Raw genomic sequence first — 25,335 nt, forward strand, 5'->3', positions numbered from 1 at the left:
CACAAATTCATGTTTTTTATTTTTTGGATTGCTTTTAATTTAAAAATTTTGGTGATATGTTTTTGTTCACTAATGCTGTTACTTATTGATTTCCTTTGGTTCACCACATAGAGTAGTAGAAAAATAGTTTTTAATTGGAAGTTGCCTATCTATGTCATTTCCGCCACACACTGTCTCTTCCGCCACGCCATGTCATTTCCACCACAGCACATATTTTAAAGTAAAACATATAAAAAACATACAATCAAACCAACTATATTCAGTGGTGTTGACAATTGTGCAGTTAGGGGTAACATATGTGTATACACTTTGAGAAGTACATGATTTTGAGCTATAATAAGTAAATGAAATGTTAGTGTAAACATTGTAAAATCCTTACAGTTACATTTCGAAAAAATAAATAAATTACAAATTTGAATAGAAATGTGTGTGCTATTTATAACAGAAGATATTTAATTATTTTCTCTTAAAAACACATGTTTTGGTATGTGATGGAAATGACCGTTTTCTTGGACTGTCAGATAAAAATGGTAATAAATATATATTATTCAATACAAATCATCACAGCCAACTTCAGGGAAGGTTTCTAGACATATTGAGAAACCACCTGAGATTAAAAAACTGTTTGTAGAAATGTTTTTATTTTCTGAAACCGTCTAGCTCAAAGAGTACCATAGTTGAAGAATTACCCATATATTGTGCTCACATGGTGCAATTCACTTAATAAAGTTGTTTTTCATCCAATGACCCCATAAAGAGAATCCTGGGGTCGGATAGTGTTTTCCGGTGGAAGGGTATCCTACTTGTTTGTTTCTGTGTCTCAGAAACCATATAATACTGATGTCATCTATAGTGTGCTGTGTGCACTGTACGTGATGGGAACTTGGAGGCAACAGCCTGTGAAACCAGTTGTATAAAGTCTGGCAAAATCACCCTGACATTATCAAGATCATCACAGATTGGGGTATGGAGTTCGCAAGATGTGTGCAATTAGAGGAAGGAGTGGTGTAATGAAAGATGCTCTTATGGACTTGCAATATGGGAAATTATAGGATCCAGTGTTTTTGGAGTTTTGATCAATCTTGGGACTGTCTGTCAGGATGTCTTGGCCTCTGCTGCTTTCAATTCTTGTGAATCCCCCAACTTCATGGAAGTGCAACACTAAATTGTAGTATCAATACCACAATGTTAAAATATTCCATTACAATCTGAATCTGCAAAGTAAAATGTATTCAGTTACTTCCCACCACTACTCTGTTACAAAAGTCCTGCATTTAAAATGTTACTGTACAAAAGTATTAGCATCCAAATATATGAAAGTACCAAAAGTAGAATTACTTATTATGCAGATTGGCCCATTTCAGAATAATGTATATTGTAATATTGGATTATAATCATTGTCAGTGTGTTCATTCCTTTAATATTGCAGCTGGTAAAGGTGGGGGTAATGTTAAGTACTTTATACACTGCTAATTCCCATCCTTATCTTATTCTATAATAATACATATTATTTTCTTTATAAACTATATTTCATATCAATCTGAATCTAACTATAGCTAAAAAAACAAAAAAAGTACATTCATTGCCTCTGAATTGTAGTAGAGTAGACGTAAGTCTATACATTTTAATGCACTTAATCATAGATTCCATTTATTTTATACATTACATTACATTGGTGTGTATATTATTTTTACATATTTCTTATTTCTATTTTGTCTATATATTGTCCTATTGTGGTCATATTTGGACATAATACTTATTTCTATTTTTTTAAAGAACGTTATATTTCTATTCTACAATGGGAAAGTCTGTCTGTCTATCTCTCTCTCTGTCTATCTATCTACCTATCTACCTTTCTATCTATCTATCTATCTATCTATCTATCTATCTATCTATCTATCTATCTATCTATCTATCTATCTATCTGAGCCCTTTTGTTCAGTCTAAATAAAGTTGTACAGCTCTGTCCCGGCAGAGCAGCAGCAGCTCCTCCGTCAGACGTGACGTCGCTGGTCCCCCGCTGAAAAACTTCTCTCGGCTCAAAGTTTTCTATGAGAGAAAAAAAACAACGAGCCCAAAATACTCTCTCTGACCAGGAGCCTCGGAATGTGCGGACATTTGCACTTCAACATTGTATCCCGCCGTCGAAATGTTAATGCATTTGTTTCGTTTCCTCGACTCCGTGGCTGTTGTGGCGACTATTTGTGTAGCAGTGTTGTTGGCGAAAAGCTGCCTGTGTGTCACCGAGGAGGAAGATGAGGTCCTGGAGAAAAAACAACTCATGGAGTTTTACAGTAAGTGAAATCATCTGGCTACAGCTGCTGCTCGGGGGTCCTTGTTATTACTATTTTTACATTTACTGTTAATGAGCTCCTGCAAAATAAGCCCACACTTCATCTTTTGTCCTATGCTTTTAGGTAATTAGACAGATCCTTATATAACTACTGATTAGTGAACGTGGAGGAGAACAGAGCAATCATGACAACATGTTGTCATTGTGCTGATGTTGTGTGTGAAGAGATGGTGACTGAAATCAAACTATTCCTCAGTCTCATGGGGGACCCCACCTATACTATCTCCACGTTCCCTAGTTGGCCTCTGGACCACAGTTTGAGCCTCACTGCTGCAGCTTGGATCACATTACTAACAGTTATTTAGTTTATCTGTAAAGGACAGGGCAAGCTAAATGTGCAAGTTAATTTTGATAAAGAGAAACATGAGCTGTCCATTTGTTTTTGTCCCCAAGATTAATTAATTACTAAAATTAAACATTATAAAAACATAATAAAGTGACATCTGAATGCACATGCAGATGGTTAACATGTGATCCTCTTTGCAATAGGGCTGAAGTGATTAGTTGCCTAGTCTATTGCATGATTATCAATGTTATTTTTTGAAAATCAATTAGTTTATGAAGGAATAACATCAAGCATTCACTGATTCCAGCTTCTCATATGTGAGGATACGCTGATTTCCTCAGTTTTATATCATTGCATGTTGAATTAGAGTTGAGACAGTTGATGAATTGATTAGTCGATAGACTTACTGTAATATATCGTAAATTGAATGCTTTTGGACTGTTATTTGCACAAAACAAGCAAATTGAATGTCACATTGTGCTGAGAAATTGTGAGAACCTTTCTGATATATTGTACAGTATTCTAAAAACCTTGATGAATCAAATAAATAATTATAATTTAAATAATTGATTGTTGCATAATTTCTAGTTTTCAAATTGTATCTCACCATTGTCATGGTACTAATTTTGTCCAGATCAGATAAAAAAAAACCTCTTGTTCCCGTTCAATACACAATTTGATATGTGTATGTATATTAATATGATGGTATAGTCCATATATATATATATATATATATATATATATATATAGTCCATATACACAGAGGATGGATATCCGGACAGTGAAAATACACCCCTGAACATACACTCTTGTTTTTCATATCCAGTATGCAATAGAAACATAAAGGAAGAGATAATTCCTCCAGCCTTTTTCAACATTGCAATTTGTATACATTCAGTATACATCCTCCGTTTGTTACACAAAGACTTTTTTCATTTTGAAAGATAAAAGGTTTCCTCAGGCCTTCATCTAGCTTGAATTCTGCTCCATTTTGTTGGAGAAACATCTGAAAAAAGAGGCGAAATATAGAAGCCGGTTGTGAAAAAATGAATTTGCACTTTACTTTCTGAACTGACTACTTTTTTTTTTGTATACCATTGAGGGGATATGCTATCATACAGTATATTAATATATTGTTTTGTGCTCTCACTGACTAGACCAGTCCATCCATCCATCATCCCCTCTCTGTGTTACACATTCACATAAATTCTTCACTTCCTCCCCCATGTCTCTCACCCCTCTTCTCTTCACACCTCCCCCTCCCCTCCTTTCCTTCTTGTCTCTCATCCATCTCTTTCCAGAAAAGGGTCTGTTTATCCTGGAGAGCGAGCCGCTGAAACGCTGCATCACAGTGGATCGCTCAAATCTGGTACTGGAGGACTGCGAGCGGCCCACGCGCCGCATGCTCTGGAAGTGGGTCTCCCGACATCGCCTCTTCAATTTGGGCACCAGCATGTGCCTGGGCCTCAATATCTCTGACACGACGCAGCCTCTCGGCACGTTCGAGTGCGACATGGCTTTCCCTGTGCTGTGGTGGCGCTGCAGTGGAAACATGCTGTACGGGGCATCCCAGTGGATGGTGGCTGTGGCCGGACGTTTGGTGGTGGTAAAGAAAAACTCCTATCATGAGTGGAAAAGGTACAACACCCCCAGAGAGGGGCCCTGCTCATATCCATATGAAGGTAAACGCCTGAAATATCCTGTATGTTCTCTCTGACTCTTTGGTGACATTTGACACACTTATGCAACACAAAACAGTAATCTCTGTGACTTTCGGACTTGCCTGCATAGGAGATTTGTCATTTACAATCATTCTAGTTGTGTCTTATTTTCAGATATCCACACTTTGTTGGGAAATGCACATGGCATGCCCTGTGCTTTGCCCTTTAAATACAACAACAAATGGTACTCAGAGTGCACGACCGAGGGGCGCGAGGACCATCTTCAGTGGTGTGCTACCACCACTCGCTATGATGAGGCCGAAAGATGGGGCTTCTGTCCGGTGCAAGGTAAAATGGACACAGACGCCCATAGAGTAAGAAAGGAACTTGAGTAAATACGCTACATGGCCTGAAGTATGTTTCAACATCATAATGCCCACATGCACAAAGGAAGGTTCATAATGAAATATATTTCTGAGTTTGGTGCGGAGAACCTTAACCCCAGCCAACACCTTTGGGATGAAAGGGAACGCCAGCTGTAAGCCAGACATTATGGCCTAATGTCAGTGCTCAATTTAAGTAGTCATAGCAACATATTAATGGTTTTAAAAGGAATTTTTCAAGAATCATATAAGGGTGTAATGGTTGGGTGTCCATTTACTTTTTGCCTTATAGTGTATTTATAATAAGAATTCAATTTGTGTGACTGAAATTTGTTAAATTAAAACTCCTAATAAACCATACCTTTTAAAACTTTTACAATATATATTAGGGCTTATGCTGACCTAGTGGTTGATGGTAGTGTTATACAATATACTGTGATCACAACAATCACACAATAAAAAAAAAAAATCGACTTATTAAGGTCTACGTAGTCTGTATCACCGACGTTTCATTTACGGGATTGTTCCGGTGCCGGGTGTCCCTCACCTTCCGCTTTCTTTGTGTTGGCATTCTAAACTCCGGTCTCTTTGGGAAACATCCTCCGAGCTAGCCTGGAAATACAGACCCAAATCCTAAAGTTTAAGGGTCTGGCTATGAGTGATGAAAATGGCCCAACTCGAGGGGCGGCACCAAGCATTCATTTAAAAATATCACTGCACGCAATTGGATAAGACTACGACCAATGTTTACTGACTGATTCGGGACTTTGACGTCGCAGCGCTGTTGTCATCTGTTTAGCTCGCCTCTGGCCCACCTATATCAGATACACCGATGTGATTGGTGCAGCTTGGCTCCAAGGGCGTGGGTAATGAGCATCATTACTGATCGCCAGAGTGACTCGCTGAGCAAATTCAAATTGTGCTCTCGCGAGAACTCTGGATTTCCAGCATACATCCAAGCTAGAATCAACAATAAAATTATATCTTTATGAGTAAAATTCTCATCACACACTCGACAGCCATCTTAATTCCAGAGCTCGCCTCCCTATGTGCACATGTTCCCTCCCGAGGCTATTTTGCAGAGGCGCTGTTGCTGTGTCCAAGGCTTAACACCGCCCGAGACGATTGTGATTGGTTTAAAGAAATGCCAATAAACCAGGGCATGTTTTTCTCTGCAACGCTGTGGAGATAGGTTTGGCCATGCAAGACTAAGGTCTAAGTAAGCTCAAATCTTTCCTATCACACCATAATGAAATTCTTGCAGATTTTATCTGACTCAAAAGAGATACAAACCCAATATCATGTGAAAATAAAGTGACAGTTTGTTGCATTCTCATTTTTTTTTTTTTGACAGGCCATTTTGCTCTATGCTCACATTAACTTTATACCATGGTGCACTGCATATGTGCATACTGACTCATTTTATTTTTTCTTCTCAGTTTCATACTGCCTTTTGAATTCATGGCTTTATTCATAGATTCCAGTTGTGAGCATTTCTGGGAGTCAAACCAGGAGCTGAATGCGTGTTACCAGTTCAACCTGTACACCATCCTAACCTGGAGTCAGGCGCTGTCAACCTGTCAAGCTCAAGGTGGAAATCTGCTCAGCATCACCAGCCTAGCAGAGCACAGGTACATCAGAGGTAGGCATCTGGTAGAAAACACATACAGGGACCATAAAGCTGCTGAATGAAACCTCCACCATGTGCTGTACCTGCATCATTCCAGGTACCGTACATGTTGTAACAGTAACAGTACACTAGAACTAGAACTACATTACACTAGACTGTACAGATTCTTCATTCATACTGCTTCAGATTAGGTTTTGGTGTTGTTCGATCACTCTGTATGTATTTTTGTCTGCTGTCCTGGGTCATTTAAATTTCCACAGTGATATGTGAGACCAGCTGATAGTTTACCAATAATTTATTTCTAAGAACATCAGATAAGATTTGCTGACAACATTGTGTTTTTGCATCTTGTGGTAGATCGACTGGCAAGTGTTGGAGCGATGGTGTGGATCGGGCTGAACCACCTGAAGGATAGATGGGGGTGGCAGTGGTCTGATGGTGCACCTCTATCACTGGTCAATTTCACCACAGGTACTGATTATCTGTTTACTCCAGGGCTAAATGAGAGGGCAATGTCTTTTTCATGGGATTTTTTTTTTTTAAATGGAATATGTTCAGTGTGTAATATTTTTCTTTAAAAAGAATTCTGTTTCAGTAGGCTTATTGTTATATCGTGTAGAGCGCTTGCAATTTTGTGAACTTCAAGTGTGCTTAAAACCTGCTCTTGAGTTGATGAACAGTGTGGAAACAGATTGTAAAATGTGTGCATGACGTAAATACATGTATGAGCCAGAGAAACTTCATCAGCTCATTTAGTGACGTTGTAGAGCGTTGAGTGTTAATTGCTCTGAGTAATACAATGCATTGCGCTCCTTCTCAGCTTGCACTTCACTACACCTTATGTAACATAATAAGAAATGAGATGAGAGTTGTCTGTTGTAATTTCAATATTGAAAAGATTATTACCAGAACATGAATCCCATCACTGATGCAAATGAAAAAGTTGCTCTAACAATGAGGAACTAAAGATGAGGAAGAAAACACGGAAAATAAAACATTGCTCCCATCACTGTGTTCCCATCAGCTCTGCCTGCCAGCCCGCTGCAGGACAACAGCCAGTGTGGAGTGTACAACTCAGCCTTCGAGGGTCACTGGCAGAGTCTGTCCTGTGAGTCTGCTCTGCCTTACATCTGTAAGAAGACGCCTAACGACACCCAGAGAGCCGAGCCACTAGGTGAGAGCGTGTGCACACATGCATTGCTTTAATACCTGACATCCAGGACTGTAGAACGGATGAATTATGGGTTGTAGTGCAGCTTTTTTAGCTCTTGTAGCTTTTGGCCTCAACAGCTGCACTGCACCTGGGGAGTTTGACTTTTGACCCTTCTCTCTATTGCGCTGTTGGTGGCTAGACCAAAACAGTGTTTGCTGTGAATTTGTGTTATTCTATTCTGTTGTGTTCTTATTTCTCCTCCTCCCCTCTCCCAATTCTTTTTTCTCTTACAGAGAACTGGCAGTATATCCACACAGAGTGTGCTAATGGTTGGTGGCCTCATAATGGTTTCTGCTACCGGCTGCTGTCAAAAACAGAAGCAGGAAGCTGGGAGGATTCTTCCCGGGCCTGTGGCTCTCAGGGGGCAAACCTCACCAGCCTCCACTCTCTGTCTGATGTGGAAATGCTGCTCAACCTCCTGGCTAACTGTAAGCAGCATCATGCAATGCAGATAGTATATGAAGTTTGACTTGTTATAAACACTCTGGGAGTATACCGAGGGGATACTAAATACCATTTTGTGTGTGTGCGCGCCCTCGTGTTTCGCAGTTTCTGGGGAGAGTATTGAGGCGTGGATAGGCCTTTGGAAAAAGGCCTCATCTCCGACTGTAGAGTGGTCTGATGGCTCCCCGGTAACTCTCACTCTTTGGCACCAGTATCACCCTCTTCGCAACCTGACGGATGCAACACTCTGTGTCAAAGCAGACAGGGAGGTGGGAAACCCTGTATTGGTGCTTCTTTATTGTAGAAACGCTCTTGAAGCTAATTATAAGTGAGTTAAGTTAGCAAATTGGAATTGAATGAATCCCTTTTAGAGCTGCAACTATTGATGATGATGATGATTATTATTATTATTCATTAATTGTTAGGTCTGTATGCCCATCACAATTTTCTAGAGCCTAAGATTATTATGTCTTCAAATGTCTGTTTTTGTCTGACCAACAGTTCAAAACCCAAGTATATTCAAGTAAAAGCACCATATCTCTCATTTGAGTAGCTGAAACCATCAACTGACTAATCAAATGATTATTTATCAATTATTAAAATATAAAATTATCGACATATAATTAATCATCTACTCGTGTTGGCTCTAAGGCCTTTTGTAATGTTTGTATGCATTCATCGAGTGTTGTCGTAGTGGGAGTAAAGTGTTACCTCTTTCACAGGAAGGTAACTGGCTTTTAGCCTCATGTGATGAGCGGCTGCCTGCTGTGTGTAGAAGAGAAAGCCAGAATCACATTCATCAGCCTGGAACCTGGGATGAGGGTTGTCCTGAGGTAGGAACATGACCGCACAAGTACACGCACATTCTGTACATCCAGGTCGACATTTACTCAATGGCTGATTCAAGACAAGGAAACCCAGTTTTGTATAGTAGCTCAACCTTTGCCCTAACCTCTCAGCAGAAGGGGATCAAGAACAACACGTTACATGATTACGCAACACTTAACCGTCTTAATGTACCTCTGATAAGACTTTACCCATAATGTTGCACAACTCTGGTTTCAGGTTGTTCTAGTATTTGTATAACTAGTGCAGTGCCCGTTGAAAATGTGCCTTTTTGGAACGGGCGATTGCTTGGCCTTTGGTATTCACAAAATTACTTACAGAGGTGTTGTCTTGTGTCGTATGATCATTAACAAATTTAACACTTGAGCATTGGTGTTCATTTCCATACAAGTTTAGTGGCTTGACGGTTAACGGTGAAGTATGGATTTGATTCGTGGGGGTATTTTGGCGACGGTAATGTTATTAGTGTTGTAAGTTAGCAGTAGTGCAACTTTGCACATTTTTGTGGGTCTGAGGTGTATGTCATTTAACTATATCTTTTGCATTTCTAATCCAAACAACGTCAAACTTGGCACTGCACTGCACTTGTGCCTGTAGCAAGACACCTGTCAAGGTTGAAATTGACAAACGGTTCGAGAGATATGCGCATAACACACAGACAGACAGACAGACAGACAGACATTCCTGCAATTTATAGATATACTACTGCAGTCCCCGTTGAAAATGTGCCTGTTATTGCTTGGCCTGTGGTATTGCTTCTTGTTGAATTCTTCAAAACCAAATTGTACCCCAAAATTACTTATAGAAGGACCCCAAAACACTTAATATGCACCTCCACTGTATGGCCTACTACTGACTTACAGTGTACATCAGAGGAAGACATTGTACTACTGTATTTACCTGACAGAGAACGCTTCAGATTCAGAATGTATATATCACAAAATATCACAATGAAAATGTGGAGTAATCAGACATTAGTGTCATGGACTCATGGCAGTGCGCTGAGAGAGAGAGAGAGAGAGAGAGAGAGAGAGAGAGAGAGAGAGAGAGAGAGAGAGAGAGAGAGAGAGAGAGAGAGAGAGAGAGAGAGAGATCTTGTGTCGTATGATCATTGTAAATGATTTCATACAGGTTTAGTGGCTTGACAGTTAACTGTAGATGACTGTGCTTTGCATGTGTGGGATTCTGAAACGTCCTTAAATTCAGGAATTGCCGTTTGTTTATTCAAAGTCAAAGACAGTCCAAAGTAGTGCAACTTTGCACATTTTTGTGGGTCTGTGGGAGTGGCCAGCGGCTAGAGTGGCCAAAGCCAATGTGTGCTTCTTTTATCTATATATTTAACAATATCTTTTGCATTTCTAATCCAAACAACGTCAAACTTGGCAATGCAATTACTCCTGCCCGTAGCAAGACACCTGTCAAGTTTGAAATCCATCGGACTAATGGTTCGAGAGATAGGCGCATAACAGACAGACAGACAGACAGAAAGATAGACAGATGTTCCTGCAATTTATAGATAGATATGTATGCCTTTGTAAGGGACTCCCTTTGATTTGTAAGAAAATCAGATTTTTTGACTTGGTAAATGTTTAATGGTTTGACAAATGGTTTATTTCCGACTGAAACAAAAGTGACTTATTTTTTGACTCTGTCAGGCAGATTATGTGCTGTGCAGTGTTTCAATAGCTCCATACAAATCAGGACGTGCATGAGGCGGAGCCACACACCCACTGCAGTTCAACTTCTGAGCAAGTTGCCCTTGCAGGAGCACAATGAGCTGGTTCACTCCACTGCTGACGTATTGTCTGAAGTTCATGTTGCTCCCTGATTCTGTTTACAAGAATATCAGACTCCTGAGTCATTGGGCTATTTCATACCCTGAAACATGAGGCCAGAAATGGCCCTGAAGGCGCAATATGAGTGGACATGCTTGAGCAGTCTCTGATGATTCCTGCCAGGGTTTTAGCAAACAAAACCATATTTTCCACTTTAGTCTCTTCATTGTCTGGGTTGGAAATGTTTACTGTAGTGACATTTTGTTGATAATGTGACTGCAGACACTCTAGCTTTAAAGAATGCTTTGAGTGTTGCTATCATTTAAATGTTTGTGTAGGCCCTTTGTGTAGGTTTGTGTCTGGACCCCAAGTATATGGAAGATGGGGGGTAGATGGGATTTAGGGGTGAACAGGGGGCAAATTAACACCACTTGTCAAAACACTCCCACCACACAGCCTAACGCACACACTTGCATATAATTGCTACACATAGAATAACCTTTGCTCCAGATTAGGACTGGGTAGCATTGAAAGTTATCAATAGAAGTACCAATAATAAGGCGTAATAACGAGTTTTGGTACTTGATGCCAAAAGCAAACCTTAAAGACCTTGAAAAATATGAACATGTAACAGACTAAAATAAGATTGTGACCTGGATAAATATTACCTGATTAATATCATCATGCCATAGATGTTAAAGAAAAGACGTTCTCAAATATTAAATTTTGTCTAAATACAAGCAACCATAGAAGAACTTTGCCTGAATGAAAACTGGCAATTTCTTTTCATTTAAATCGGGAAGTCAAGTAAAATAAATCTCAAATCTGACCAAACAGTCAGTGGCAATGTTAAGTACTTGACGAATTTAGATACTGGGGGCTACGGACATATTATCGGATATATTATCATATCAATTGTGCATGTATACATAGTTTGTATTTTTTCTTTAATTCTCATCTCTCCCTCTGCGTCACAAACCCAGTGTCTGTGCTCTCTGCTGAATGTTAACTCCTGTTACTTTATTTTGCAGTGTTGTTTTTTCAGTCCATGACATTCTTATCATACGTGTGTTTTGATTAAATTTCAGGTCCTCTGTGGAGGTAATACATGCATATTTGATGATGTTTTTGTTTTGTGCACTATATAAAGAAGCTTCATCTCGAATAGAACATAGCTGGAGTTTGATTAGGGGATTTTGTTTTGCTGATGCTGCAGGGTTGGAAGCGACACGGCCACTCCTGCTACATGGAGACTAGCCATGAACAGAGCTATGGAGATGCACTGATGGGATATTACTGCAAGGCTTCTCTCCTAACTGTGGAAAACAGGTGGTTTATTGAGCAAATGATTTATTGTGTTTTATTTGTGGCAACATTGGCTCCTGTCCCCTCACCTCTCCTCTCTTCTTCCTCGTGCTGGCAGGTTTGAGCAGGCATTTGTCAACAGTTTGCTGAGCGAGAGTGGGACCAACAGCAGCAGGTATTACTGGATCGGCCTCACGGACCAGGAGAAGAAGGGAGAGTACAGCTGGCTTCTGCACAATGGCTCCTCGCTGCCTCTCACCTTCACAAACTGGAACAAACACCAACCAGGTCGGCACATTTGTATTTGCTTATTATGCATAGGTATACTGTGATTGTGTTTAGCTCAGGATTTGGTTTAATGTAAATACCCCTCCACCCAGTGTTGTAGTACTCAAGATCGGTCTTAGTCTTAAAGGAACACGCCAACTTATTGGGACTTTAACTTATTCACTGTATCCCCCGAGTTAGATAAGTCCAGACATACCCTTCTCATCTCCATGAGAAGGGTAACTGAGCGAACTCCAGGCGATCTCTCTGCTCCTCACCAAGAGGCTTCTCAGGTGCTGCGAGCAAATCATTCCGCCCAAGTAGCAGAAGTAGCAGTGCTTCGCCTTCTGAGAATATAGTTCCCAGTTTGTATACGGTTAGAAGACGGCTGTGTCTCATGTGACCTTATTTGTACACGCTGTGACTCTACAAATCGCAACATGTAAATAGGAAAATGTTGGCGTTATTTTGTCACTTATTGGGAGCAGTAGGCTAGATGGAGCCTGTTACCTCCAGTATCTGTGCTAAGCTAGGCTAGCGTGGGTGCGTCAGACAGAGTTACAACACGCACGGAGATGAGAAGGGTATGTATGGACTTCTCTAACTCTGGGGGATACAGTGATTAAGCTAAAGTCCCAATAAGTTGGCGTGTTCCTTTTAAGACCGGTCTCAAGACCACTTTTTTGAAGATCTTTGTCTCGTTTTGGAATCGACTGCCTTTTTCCTCTGTCATGTCTCAGTCTCAGAAAGAAAGGACTCTGGATGTTATTTCAAGACTGGTCTAGACCACAACTGCAGGGATATCACTAAATTGACTGTGCATTGTCAAATTTTATATGTTAACATCATTACTGTGATTGGATGTAAAACTTCCTGCTTCAAATGCAACCAATAACTTGACTCATTTCTAATTTGAAATTTGTTACTGTTAACCCCCTCTCCCTGCCCTCTTAACACGCACCACATGGTGGCTCTTGTCTTGGTGATCACTTGGTCTCGGTTTAGGTGACCTTGACTACAACACTGCCTCTACCTTTTCAACTCCTTCATCTTCTCCTTTCCTTTTACTTTCCTTAGTCAGTGCCGGTGGATGTGTTGCTATGTCAGGTGGCCCTGCTTTGGGTCACTGGGAAGTGAAAGACTGCAAGTCCCACAAGGCCTTTTCAGTGTGCAAACAGAGCATCAGCAGTTACCATGATGTCCAGCTGCCAGAGCACCACATTGATGCCTACGCCCCTTGTCCTCCGGGGTGGGAATCACACTCTGGGATGCTCCACTGTTTTAAGGTAGGACCTCTGGGAGCCTTTTACGGGGAAGTGTAAGGGATTTTTTGTAAAAAGTGGAAGGCCCAAAGGCCAGAAAATCTGACTCCAATAATCTCTCTAAAATTCTAATCCCCAGCGTATTCGTTGATGACTGAAAAGACCAGAAACCTCAAAGAATCACTGAGACGATAGAATAAAGTCAAGTACTTTTACTGAACAGTATTTTAAGTAATTACAAACGCATTCAGGCCTAAATGCGGGCTACACAACTGACACCTCCTCGTGCCTCCCAGTTATGCGAAATGTTACACAGTTCCACTCCTTTTTATTCTCTCTAGCTGTAGTCCTTCCTCTGTGTCCACAGCATGTGGGAGATGCTTCATGCACCCCAGGATGGCAGAAGTCTGTTCATTCTCCGAATGGGGGTGGACAGAAACCCCTCTCTCCTCGTCATTACCTTTTTGACCAAGCGCCTAAACACATATCCCTACTTGACTATTTCCTGCCATAAAACCTCTCACACATAAACACACAATCATCATGGTAAACTTTAACTTTAACTTTAACATCCTATATGGCATCACCCCCTCTTCTCTCCCTCAAACTTGTATCTTAACCTCACAGGGGGGTGACCTCTAGCAAGCTCCTATGCGTCAGTGACATTCCATTGAACCACTTCCTCAATTGACTGTACGCAGCTTCTTTAGCAACGTGGACAAATAAAAACAGCTTTGATTCCCAGTCCGGACTGGCCCTTTTTTTGTGGAGTTTGCATGTTCTTCCAGACTTTCTTTGACATATTATACTATTAACTTTTTCTACATACTATGACTATTTTTGGCAAACTTTACAATGACTTTCTTATCACTTTTTTCACCCCTTTTTTGACATACCATACAATGACTTTTTTAGATATTTTTTTGACTTACTATACCATAACTTTTATTACTTTTTTTCCGACAAAAAAAGTGGGTTCAATCCCCAGTATGGGCTTGGCCTTTTTTGTGGAGTTTGCATGTTCTTCCAGACTTTCTCTGGCATACTATACTTTGACTTTTTTATGACTTTCTCTGGCATTCTATATTATGACTTTTTTCCACTTTCTTCGACATACTATACTGCCTTTTTTTTTAATCACTTTTTCGACATACTATGCTATGTCTTTTTTATCACAAAAGAAAAGGTATAATATAATTCTAAATAATTCGTATAACCTTCAAATTAAGAATACCATTGTCCACAGCATCTATCTTTCTCTTTATTACACTTTCACTGACATGGACCTTTTAAAGTAACTCTCTAACATTCACCACCCTCATTATGTACCTGTCTGATTTGTTGCGTGATGCTCCGCATGCTGTCCCATACTCGGGGGTCTAAAATGTTGTGGTAGGGCCTCACCAAAATAGAATTATTAGAATCAGTATTTAGTGACTTAAACAGTGTACTGTATTTGTCACTGCTAAAAAACACAACTAAACACTCTAGTACACTATAAACGTTCATATAGGTTGTAATAGCTGCTTAAACGACCTCTGGGAAATAACAGACTCTTTAATATTAATCATCTCTTTTTCTGTGTTGAAGGTCACATGACATCAAATGTAGTTACCTGTGATGTTCTTTTGTATGTTAAGTGGTTTTACACTTTAAAATACTTTAATACTATAATATTTCAGCTGAACAGTCTGCAGACAAAAAAAATTGTCGCGTTAACAATTATTATTTTCCCCATGCAAGTTGAAATTGTTGTTGGAAATTTGCAAGTTGAAATTACACAAATTAAACCACATCCATTCTTCACAAACACTCCTGTGTGGTATATCTGAAGCGGGGTTTGAACCCACATCTCCTGATCGTCGGTCGGCATCGTTCCCCACTGGACCATCTCTGGGGTGCGGGGATGATAAACACAAGATCCAAAGAGAAAGAAGAAATTTCACCTTCATCAACCTTGTCTTTTTCTTTTGTTGCCTTTTAAAAACTCTTAAACATGCAGATAATTCATTAAAACATCTTAAATGTGCAGAGAATCCTTGAAAAGCCCTTAACACTTTCCAAGACAAAAGTAATAACATATCAAACCCTTTAATATAGTGTGATGCATTTATCGATCCATGAAATAACTTAAAACCTGCATCACAAAAGTGAGGAGACTCTGTGAAGTTGAACCTTGGTTGAAATATTGAGATAACGTTTTAGACTCCTGAGAGCTCAACTGAAAAAAAAAACTGCTCCACAGTCTAAAGGTTGTGAGTTTAAATCCCGCCTTTATCATTTGTGTTTTTCTTTTTCATAAAGGAGTCTTACTCACTAGAGGGAGCCATCACTATAAATATAGCAATTTAATATAGCTTATAATTGCTGCTTAAACAAGTCAAAAGTAATTTGAAGGTGAGAGTACTAACCACAAAGCTACTGCCTGCTACAAAGAATAGCCTCCAAATAATCATTTGAATTGAGAAAAGATTTGAAAGAAAATTTAACATTATGTGATTCACCAAAAATGCATGTATTGCTGGGTTATAATATTGCTGTTCTTTTTGTTATATTGCTTTTGAAAGTTTGACTTAATATTCTCACTCATGCCAGAAACATTTTGAAATCGCTGAAAACATTCACAGAATATACCTATGTATTGAAAATATACTGAAAAAAACAAAAACTGTTTCTGTGATGCATCTCTGCAGCCTTAGTGACAATGTTTGTTGTCCATTTAAGATGTACTGTAACTCTCAGCTGAAAGTAAGTGTTGCTCCTCTAGGTGTTCCACGATGAGAAAGTTCTGATGAAGCGTTCCTGGGTGGAAGCCGACTTCTTCTGCCAGGCCCTCGGGGCTCAGCTGGCCAGTTTCCACCACTATGAGGAGCAGGTGTTTGTTAAGCAGCTCCTCTCTACCATGTTTGAAGGGTTGGTACAGCCCTCTGGGCCTCCGCAGTGCAGGAATGTCATGGGAACTGATAAATGCATCAGTTGTGGTGTTTTTAATTTATGTGCATAGAGCAGCAGGTACACAATTTAATGATTGGCTTCTGAAGATGAAATGTGGTTTAGTATTGTTTTATAATATGTCTACAGATGATTTATATTTTTACAGGACGCCTCCAGTAAAAACAACAACACATAAATAAGTCAAATAACTAAGTACAGTAATACATTTTAAAATATCAAGTTTCTTAATGGCAATTGTAAACAATAGTGGATGTGCTGCAATTGTTTAATAATGTTGTAGAATCAAGTAAGTGTTTTTAATCTAACTTTTTATTTTGAATTTATTGTAAGAAAATTTGCGGACATCCAATCGTTCACATCTGCTAGACTTCTAACCAGAGGACAGATCAGAAGCCTTATTGGGCAACATCATGTCTTTGTATGATGTGACATTTCCTTCTGGCTATTCAACCTGTGGAAATATTCCCCAGAATTTCCAGCAAAAGTTATAGACAATTTACATTATATCACCATATACCATTACCTATAAAGCGATGTTGCTTTCATTGCATTGTGCTTTTTGTTCTGCTCTTTTTTTTTTAGAACAGAGGGTCGCTGGTTCTGGGTGGGTTTAAATAAGAGAGACCTTGAACATCCTGGGACCTGGGAATGGTCTGATGGTTCTCCCGTAAGTACATACAGATGTTCACGCCTTGTTGTAACACAAAGTTATTATCAGAGGCTGTATCCGTTATGCTTTTGGCTCTTAATGTGTGTTTTGGTGCAGGTGGTGACGTCCTTCATAGCGGATAAGAACGAGGAGGATGACAGGAGGGACTGTGCTATGTACAGCGACCTGACCAACACTCTCATGCCTCAACCCTGTGACACCAAACACGAGTGGATCTGCAAGCTGTCCAGAGGTAAACGCCCTCAAAACCACCACTCTCCCCCCAGACATACTGCACATACACACATCAGTACTGCATTACTTACCAAAGTCTGACTTATGTTGCAGGTGATAAACTGAAAAAACCCTATTGGTACACTGAGCGTAAGTGGGATTTTCATTTCCTTCATTGCTTAACTAAAAAACCTTTATCATTTGGCAGAAAAGGCTGACTTTCCATTGAATCCACATACAACCCAAACGTATTACACTTAATATTTAATTAACTTTATATTATGCTTAACTTTTACCATACTTATTTTCTTAATATTGTATTTTCTTTTTCTTAATATTGTAATTCTACTACTGCTACCGGTCTACTCTGGAACAGCATTTCGCTTTACCTTTTTTTTTTTTGGAGTTTTCCTTATCCGGTGTGAGGTTCTTTTAAGACTTATAGATTTTAGGACTGCTGTGATGTGTATACAGCATTTATGTGTTTTGAGTAAATCTCAAAATACATATAATAAGAATAAAAATTGCAAGTCAACAAAATGTATTTCTTCTATGTGGAATGGCATTATTAACGTGAAGCATCATTTAGTAAGCAATTACTAGAACTGTGTATTGATTCATTATACCCATCGATATATATTTAAAATTGTATTACCTGAAAATGTTTTTATAATTGTCCATCTGGCTCCACCACAGAGAGCGAGCCCTGGGTGTTTTACCGCGGGGCTGAGTACCTGCTGGCCAAGCAGCCCTTTGATTGGGACGCCGTCTCTCTGGCCTGTCAGATGATGGGAGCCTACCTGCTGTCCATCCACTCCAGGGAGGAGCTGCACTTTGTCAAGGAGCGCTTGCGGCGGGTCTGTTATTGTGACTGCTAAAACCTAGATTCACAGAATTTCAGTATTGCCAGACTGCCATATATTTATACAGCACTACTGAAATAGTTTTCATTTTTTTCAGAACATTACTTTTTGTCCTCCCCATTTAAAACTAAACATCGGGGTGAATTATCAAAAAAACACCCTAAGGCATTTGTCAGAATCAAAATGTTGTGGTATAATTATGTCGGCTAAAGTAGTAAAAAACGTCTACTAGCCGATATCGTATACACAGCACAAATGTGTATGATATTATTGTGATGAACAAACCACAACTAATTCATATTGCAATATCTCATATTTCATTGTAAAACATGGAATGTGAAAAATGTATTTCAGTTATTTCAAAAATATAAAATGCATCTAACATTTACTTTTTCTCCATGCAAATACTCCCAGCATCTAATTATGTGACGATAATGATGCCAGGGGCGTTGGGACATTAACAATAGTTTTTTTTTGGTTTCAGTGAGCAGGAGCACAATTTCACACAGGAGTGCACACAGCCAGAGCAGTGTACTTAATCACAGAGGCTCTTCTCCAACGAATAGCCCAATAGGCCTTTTCTCCTAACAGTTCACACACACACACACACACACACACACACACACACACACACACACACACACACACACACAGTGAAAACAAACAATTGACACACTCATACAAACTCAAGTGTTTACAGACACACGTCGACAAGCTAAAACGTACCTCATGTGCGGACACTTTCATGCTTGAGTGCCTCCACACAGAGAGTAAAAAAAAAGGCTGTTTTTCGGCGGCGTCCTTTTGGACCACACTAAAGAAGTCTCTTGTGGTGTTGAGGCTTGTGAGGGGATAAAGGGAACAAAACAAGGCCGTGAAAGAAGGGAAGCACGGGGCAAGGAGAGTGCCTGAATGGCAGAGAGGCTCTGAAAAGCCGATCTTCTGGCTCAGTGAGGACTTGATTGCAAAGGAGGAGGGATAAAAGTGAAGTTCTTTTTCATCTCTGTTCTGTTCTATAACTGTTTCTCCTCAGCTCTCGCTGGGCCCGACAGACTGGTGGATCGGCCTGTCCATTGGGCAGCCTGGAGAGGAGGTCAGGTGTGTGTGTGTTTTGAAGTTTGTTAAACATTTCCTGTGGCTGCCACTGATTCTATTAGAGCGGTCGACACTTTGTTCCCCGTCTCAAGTAAAGAAATCCTGATGTAGTTCCAACCCATCGGCCAGAATCACAAAAGCAATGTGCGAGCCGTGCTTTGTGAACAGATGGGGGCAGCTACTCACGAATTGATACATTTGCGAGTTGAATGCTCACTCGCAGGTAGTGTTTTGATCAGTGAAACATGTCAAAATGAGCAAAGAGGAAATTATCATGTTGCTAATTGTTGCTTGCATGTTGCAAATTTGGTGAAATGATACCCAGGTCTCTAGGGGAAAGCAACATAAAGCAAACTGAAGTACACATCATTAAAACAAACTTAAATTGAAGACATTAAATAAGAAATAGAGCCCAGCTACAAAGAAAAAATGACCTGCATGTGAAATATAGTATATATTATATATAAATACAGAGTCTTGTGTGGCAGGTTCATTAAAACCAGGACATCAGTGAGGGCCGTTTGTTAAATGTAATTTCTTTGTGTGTGTGTTTGTAGGTGGAGCGACAAGACAGAGGTAGAATTTCAGAACTGGGAACAGGGGAGGACCGGTGGTGGTCCAAGGAAAAACGAGTTGTGTGTCACTATGTCCTCTTCATCAGGTAAGCACATGCACATGCAAAAACACTCACTGATGCATGTTTTACCTGCACATGCTAGAATGTGTTGAGGTTTTCTTGGTATGTTGCAGGGAAATGGTCGGCGAGTAAATGCAGCGATCTCCACGGCTACGTTTGCAAGAGAAAGACTGTGTCTGTGGTGGAGACTCCCAGGGAGCCGCACTACATCGGAGGATGTCCGGAAAATTGGCTGTACTTTGGACACAAGGTTCAGACACTTGGCCACACACACACACACACACACACACACACACACACACACACACACACACACACACACACACACACACACACACACACTCTGTTGAATCACTGATTTATATACCTTATTTCAGACTAAAGCATCATAACAAACACTGTTAACCCATGACTGTCTGATGGGTTATTTTAAAGTTTACAATTTCCAGCCATCTTATCAGTTGTTTGGAGACATAACAAATCCAATTCAAGTAACAGGGTGGAGCTGAGCTGGGTCGAGCTGCAGCAGCCATCATGGATGTGTGAAATTCACCTGTCACTCCAGGCAACCTCAAATTATTTGCTGACTTTCATATAGAGCCATAACTCAATATATGTTTGTAAAATAAAATAAGACCGGTATAAGGTTTAAGGTTATCTTTATTTTCCACTAGGGGAAATATGTAATGCAGCCAGGGTTCAAATGAAAACAGAATACAAAAAAACGACACAACAACATAATAATGGGGGGGACGGAAATTCAGATGCACAAGAGTGCAAGTAAGTAAGTAAAAACCATTTATTAAATGTTTATATAGTGTTTATAAATGCTACGTATGGGGGGTTAAAGTAAAGAAATTGAAATTGTGCAACTACAAAACAAGTGGCTCTTTTTATCTCATTCTCTCCCACAAACCAGTTCTTAAACAGTCTCTACTCTAAATTCCCAGCTGCCTCTCGGGTTGAAGCAGGATGTTTGTGTTTACAGTCACTGTTCTTTATTGAGTTATGTTGACAACTTCAGAATAACCCCCCCGCTGATGATGCTCAAGCTGAGTCAACCTCCATAAAGAGCAAAACCAGCTGATCTAAATTCTGTGTAGTACCAGATGAGACCCAGTGAGGTGGAATAGATGGAGTCTTTAGCAAGACTATCATATCATATTAAACAGAATGAAAACCCTTGTAGTGATGTCTTTTCTCTGCATGATCAGCAATTATGGAACAAAGCCATTTTGTGCATTTTATTAGAGTGTTGTTGACAGGAAACAAGGAATGAGAGAGATGAGAACACCATGACACAAGCAAATGCTGGACAGACTCGAACCCCGTGACTTTAGGCCTCTAGGCCACAAAGACAACCCTTTCTAACTGGTTTTAAAGTTAAAAATGAATTGAAGTGCCTTTTTCGAGCTGAACTTGATGGAATTTGAACAGTGAAGAGGTTAATTCTTTGTGTAACGTTACACAATTTTCTTCAAATGTAATCATTAGAGGGCGCCTGGTTAGCTCACCTGGTAGAGCAAGCTCCCACATATAGAGCTTTACTCCTCGACGCTGTGGGTTCGACTCTGACCTGCGGCCCTTTCCTGCATGTCATTCCCCCCTTTCCTTCCCCTTTCATGTCTTCATCTGTCCTATGAAAATAAAGGCCTAAAATACCCCAAAAATAATCTTTTTTTTGTGATCAAATGTTTTTATTCAACACACATACACAACCAACAGTATGTTACAAGTAACAGAACATACATGTAACACCCCCCCTCCTTCCCACACATAATAAAAAAAAAAAAAAAATATATATATATATATATATACATACACATACACACACATATACATCTACATACATATATATACACATATACATACATACATACATACATACATACACATACATATAAATTAAATAAAAACAAAAATTATATTCCCCAAAAATAATCTTTAACAATTTTTTTAATCATTAGAAGCAGAGCTCTTGTCGATGCATAAAGCTGCCAAACACCAGTTACATGAAATCACATCCTTCTCTGTCAATCAAAGAAGACTGCATGCTTGAACTTTGTTTTACTTTGAATTCTGACCTCTCCAAACAAGTGGCCTAGTGGTGATAGGGAAATAAGGATTTGTATTTCACAATGTGATGTTCATGTTTTGTGTGTGTATGTGTGTGTGTGTGTGTGTTTGTGTGTGTTGGCAGTGTCTCCTTCTTCACCTCCCTGACAGCCCAAAGGAGGGAAAGAGTTGGAAAGATGCCCAGTCCATCTGCTCCTCATTCGCTGGTTCGCTGGTTGCTATAGAAAACGAGATTGAACAAGGTAGAGGCAAAGTGAACTGCACAAACATCCGACTAATGGCTAATTGGAGAAGTTCACTTAGTTTTTGTGCTCCTCTCTAGCTCTGTTAGTAGCCATGTCAGAAAGGAATATTGCTCTATGTTTTTATTATTGTTTTTTTTTTATATTCCTGTTGTCACACCGTCATTTCTACAGCCTACATCACCATGTTGCTCCAGGGAAGCTCTGTAGGTGTGTGGATTGGTCTGGAAGACTCCATGAAATGGACCAATGGGAAATCAGTCAGCTATACCAACTGGTCTCCAATTGAACCAAAGAGCTACCTAACTGTAAGCCCCCGTGAATACTTTAGCTTGACCTACACTGCTAACTGTTATTATCATAGCAATTTGTTGTCTATTCTTAATGTCTGATTGTGTCTGTGTGTGTGAATGTGCATCATCCCTCACAAGTCCAAAAGAGCCCCAGCTTTTGCAGAAAGGATCGTCTTCTAAATCTTTGGGCAAAAGTGTGTGTCTGTTTTTGTATATAGAGGAAGGGTGATATGTGAATCATTATTCTTACAGAGTTATTGTGTTCTTAAACTGCTGTTGAACAGGGCACTGCGAGCCAAGACAAGTATACTCTGCACAGCTCCGAGTCTCCCTGTTCCATGGCGTCTATGTCAGATGGAGGAGTTTGAGACTATGTTAAGTGAACACAAAAAATGGTTTCTGGATTCATCCAAAAACGTATACCTTTGACGTTTTTATTTAAAAAAAAAAAAAAAAAATATATATATATATATATATATATATATATATATATATATATATATATAACCAACCAGGAGAGTTTTGTGCACATCCAAGCCTAGGAAGTGTTCTAAGTGACAGTCACCTCAAATTCTCTGTGCAGAAAACAATCAGAACTCTTACTTCTGGAACCCTGGACTCTCAAAATAACTCCTCCAACTCTGCTACTCTTGCATAAAAAAGAATTGGGAAAGAAATGGACTTGCGTTTTAAATCACATGAAATGGTTGACCTGTTGCAGGTGGCGGTATAATGTGAACAAAGTTGTAATCACCATTTCACATGTGCAAACACACCAAGTATTGGTTGTGTGTCTTTGTGTGTATTGATATGTACTTTATGACCCCTCCCCCCAGGAGGATCAGTGGCTGACTGGATTTGCTGATGAGCCATTGTGTACTGTTCTGTCCAACAACCACAACTTCCACCTGACAGGGAAGTGGTACGATGAGAAATGCAGCGAGAGTGGGTATGGCTTTGTATGTGAAAAACCTCAAGGTATGATTCCCTCAGTTTCTTTATCTTTGTCTTTCACTGTCTGTCTTTCACTGCCTCTTTGACTGTGTTTTTCAGCATGTCTGTCTTTGTCTTTTGCTGTCAGACCACTCTTTCTGGCTTTCTGATGCTGAATGGTCTCTGATGCACTTCTCTTTTAAGTTATTCTCCCTCTCTCTCTGTTTTCTTTCCTGACAGCCACATACTGTGGAACTGGCCCACAAATAATGGAATGGATATCATCAAACACATTAACAAAATAGAAAACACAATGACATATAAAGGCTCACAACCTGATCTGAAATTTTGTCTTTGCTGACCTCCAGTGGTTTAACTTTTCACCTTGTAGCAGTGGTTTAAAAGTGTACGGTAACAGCTGTTGAGTGCAACAAAGCACAGTCAACAACAGTGCAGTTATGTCATATATGGATTTAATTTTGAGTCTGCGATATTTTCATTTCAAAACATTTCCCAGATCATCTGCATTCTGATGTTACTTATTGTGTCTCTATTGTATTGACCCATATGTAGATCCCCATGCAGTTAGCCATATGGGCTATTCCAGTTGGGAACTGTACTGTACTGTTTGCAATGATTTATGTAAAAATCATGTTTATTTTGGAAGCTGTAGAAGGCTGGCGCATCTCACAATGGCCACATTTATGGGAAATATGCCAGGTTGAAATATATTTAACTTTAAAGAAATAAACTCTAAACACACAATGACACCAGTGATGGTAGCAAGTCACATTTCTATGGGTTCACCAGGTCTCTGCTTTTATGTAGCTTTGTGTTGTGTGATTAAAAGAACTGATTGCTTTAATTGTTGAATAGTTCCAATATTTTGGGAAATGCGCTCATTCACTTTCTTGCCAAAAGTTAGATGAGAAGATCGATACCACTCTCATATCTGCTAGTAAAAATGAAGCTACAGCCAGGAAACAGTTATCTTAACTTAGCATATAGACTGGAAACAGTTAGCCTGGCAGCACCTCTAAAACAAACACATTACATATTGTTGTTAACAGTGTGGTGGTACTATTTCTGGGTATTCAATTGCAAGAATGCGAATGACCCCAAAATATATATAAAACTACTTCTGATGTGTCATCCATTGATTGTGTATGTCCTAAACATTAATGCCTCAAAGTAATCATTCTACCCTTCTTCCCACACTCCCCTCTTTTGCCTCTTTTTTTTTTTTTTTTTTTTGGTACAGATACATCCAAACCCCCCACCCACTCCTATCACCACCCTCTCCCTGACAATATTGAGTACAGGAGCCGCAGCTACAAAGTTGTGTCTGGCAACATGAGCTGGTACGACGCGATGCATATGTGCATAGAGAATGATTCTGACCTAGTGAGCGTTACAGATGCCTACCACCAGGCTTTCCTTACTGTCCTTGTCAATAGATTGGCAGTCCCCCACTGGATTGGACTGTATAGTCAAGACGTATGTATCCTCTCATGCAATATATACTGTATACCTCTGCACTGTGAATGTCTGCTGTATGTTTGTGTTGGAGAGTTGGCATTGTGTGCGTTTGTCTGCTTTTCAACATTTTGTCTTTAAAGAAATAGTTTGACATTTTGGGAAATACATGTATTCACCTGTTTAGCAAGAATTAAATAAGAATATTGATGGCACGCTCATGTCTGTGCAGTAAATATGAAGCTGTAATTATATAGTAACTAGTATATAGTTAGCTAGCTTAACATAAAGACTGGAAACAGGGGGATGCAATGAGCCTGGTTAACTAATTAGCATGTTATTTCTTGTTTTATCCTTATGAAAACGTGTAAAAGTGTAAAAACAACAGATTTTAGTTTACAGGGAGTTGTCTGCCGGACTATTACTTTGCCGGGAGCAGTAGCTTTCTAAGTCTCAC

General features: G+C 39.7%; 1 protein-coding gene across 2 annotated transcripts in view; it reads left to right on the forward strand.

Moving 5' to 3' along the window:
- The first annotated feature begins 1,986 nt into the window (after nucleotides 1-1,986).
- Nucleotides 1,987-25,335, forward strand: part of pla2r1 (phospholipase A2 receptor 1) — a 27,620-nt gene continuing 4,271 nt past the window's right edge. The window contains exons 1-24 of one of the 2 annotated variants that reach the window (XM_028574635.1): nucleotides 1,987-2,294; nucleotides 3,941-4,321; nucleotides 4,475-4,648; nucleotides 6,161-6,325; nucleotides 6,671-6,784; nucleotides 7,338-7,487; nucleotides 7,760-7,954; nucleotides 8,076-8,239; nucleotides 8,693-8,803; nucleotides 11,808-11,920; nucleotides 12,015-12,184; nucleotides 13,241-13,449; nucleotides 16,193-16,338; nucleotides 16,963-17,047; nucleotides 17,147-17,282; nucleotides 17,378-17,413; nucleotides 17,960-18,120; nucleotides 19,160-19,224; nucleotides 19,779-19,882; nucleotides 19,972-20,108; nucleotides 22,059-22,176; nucleotides 22,351-22,484; nucleotides 23,306-23,447; nucleotides 24,664-24,899. In XM_028574635.1, coding sequence (XP_028430436.1) covers nucleotides 2,150-2,294; nucleotides 3,941-4,321; nucleotides 4,475-4,648; nucleotides 6,161-6,325; nucleotides 6,671-6,784; nucleotides 7,338-7,487; nucleotides 7,760-7,954; nucleotides 8,076-8,239; nucleotides 8,693-8,803; nucleotides 11,808-11,920; nucleotides 12,015-12,184; nucleotides 13,241-13,449; nucleotides 16,193-16,338; nucleotides 16,963-17,047; nucleotides 17,147-17,282; nucleotides 17,378-17,413; nucleotides 17,960-18,120; nucleotides 19,160-19,224; nucleotides 19,779-19,882; nucleotides 19,972-20,108; nucleotides 22,059-22,176; nucleotides 22,351-22,484; nucleotides 23,306-23,447; nucleotides 24,664-24,899 — 3,591 coding nt within the window. In that variant the 5' untranslated portion in view covers nucleotides 1,987-2,149. Of the gene's footprint in view, nucleotides 2,295-3,940; nucleotides 4,322-4,474; nucleotides 4,649-6,160; nucleotides 6,326-6,670; nucleotides 6,785-7,337; nucleotides 7,488-7,759; nucleotides 7,955-8,075; nucleotides 8,240-8,692; nucleotides 8,804-11,807; nucleotides 11,921-12,014; nucleotides 12,185-13,240; nucleotides 13,450-16,192; nucleotides 16,339-16,962; nucleotides 17,048-17,146; nucleotides 17,283-17,377; nucleotides 17,414-17,959; nucleotides 18,121-19,159; nucleotides 19,225-19,778; nucleotides 19,883-19,971; nucleotides 20,109-22,058; nucleotides 22,177-22,350; nucleotides 22,485-23,305; nucleotides 23,448-24,663; nucleotides 24,900-25,335 lie in introns of those variants that run through there. The other variant, XM_028574641.1, reaches the window with a different exon arrangement.

This window comes from Perca flavescens, chromosome 1, assembly GCF_004354835.1.
Source record: "Perca flavescens isolate YP-PL-M2 chromosome 1, PFLA_1.0, whole genome shotgun sequence".
Classification (NCBI taxonomy): domain Eukaryota; kingdom Metazoa; phylum Chordata; class Actinopteri; order Perciformes; family Percidae; genus Perca; species Perca flavescens.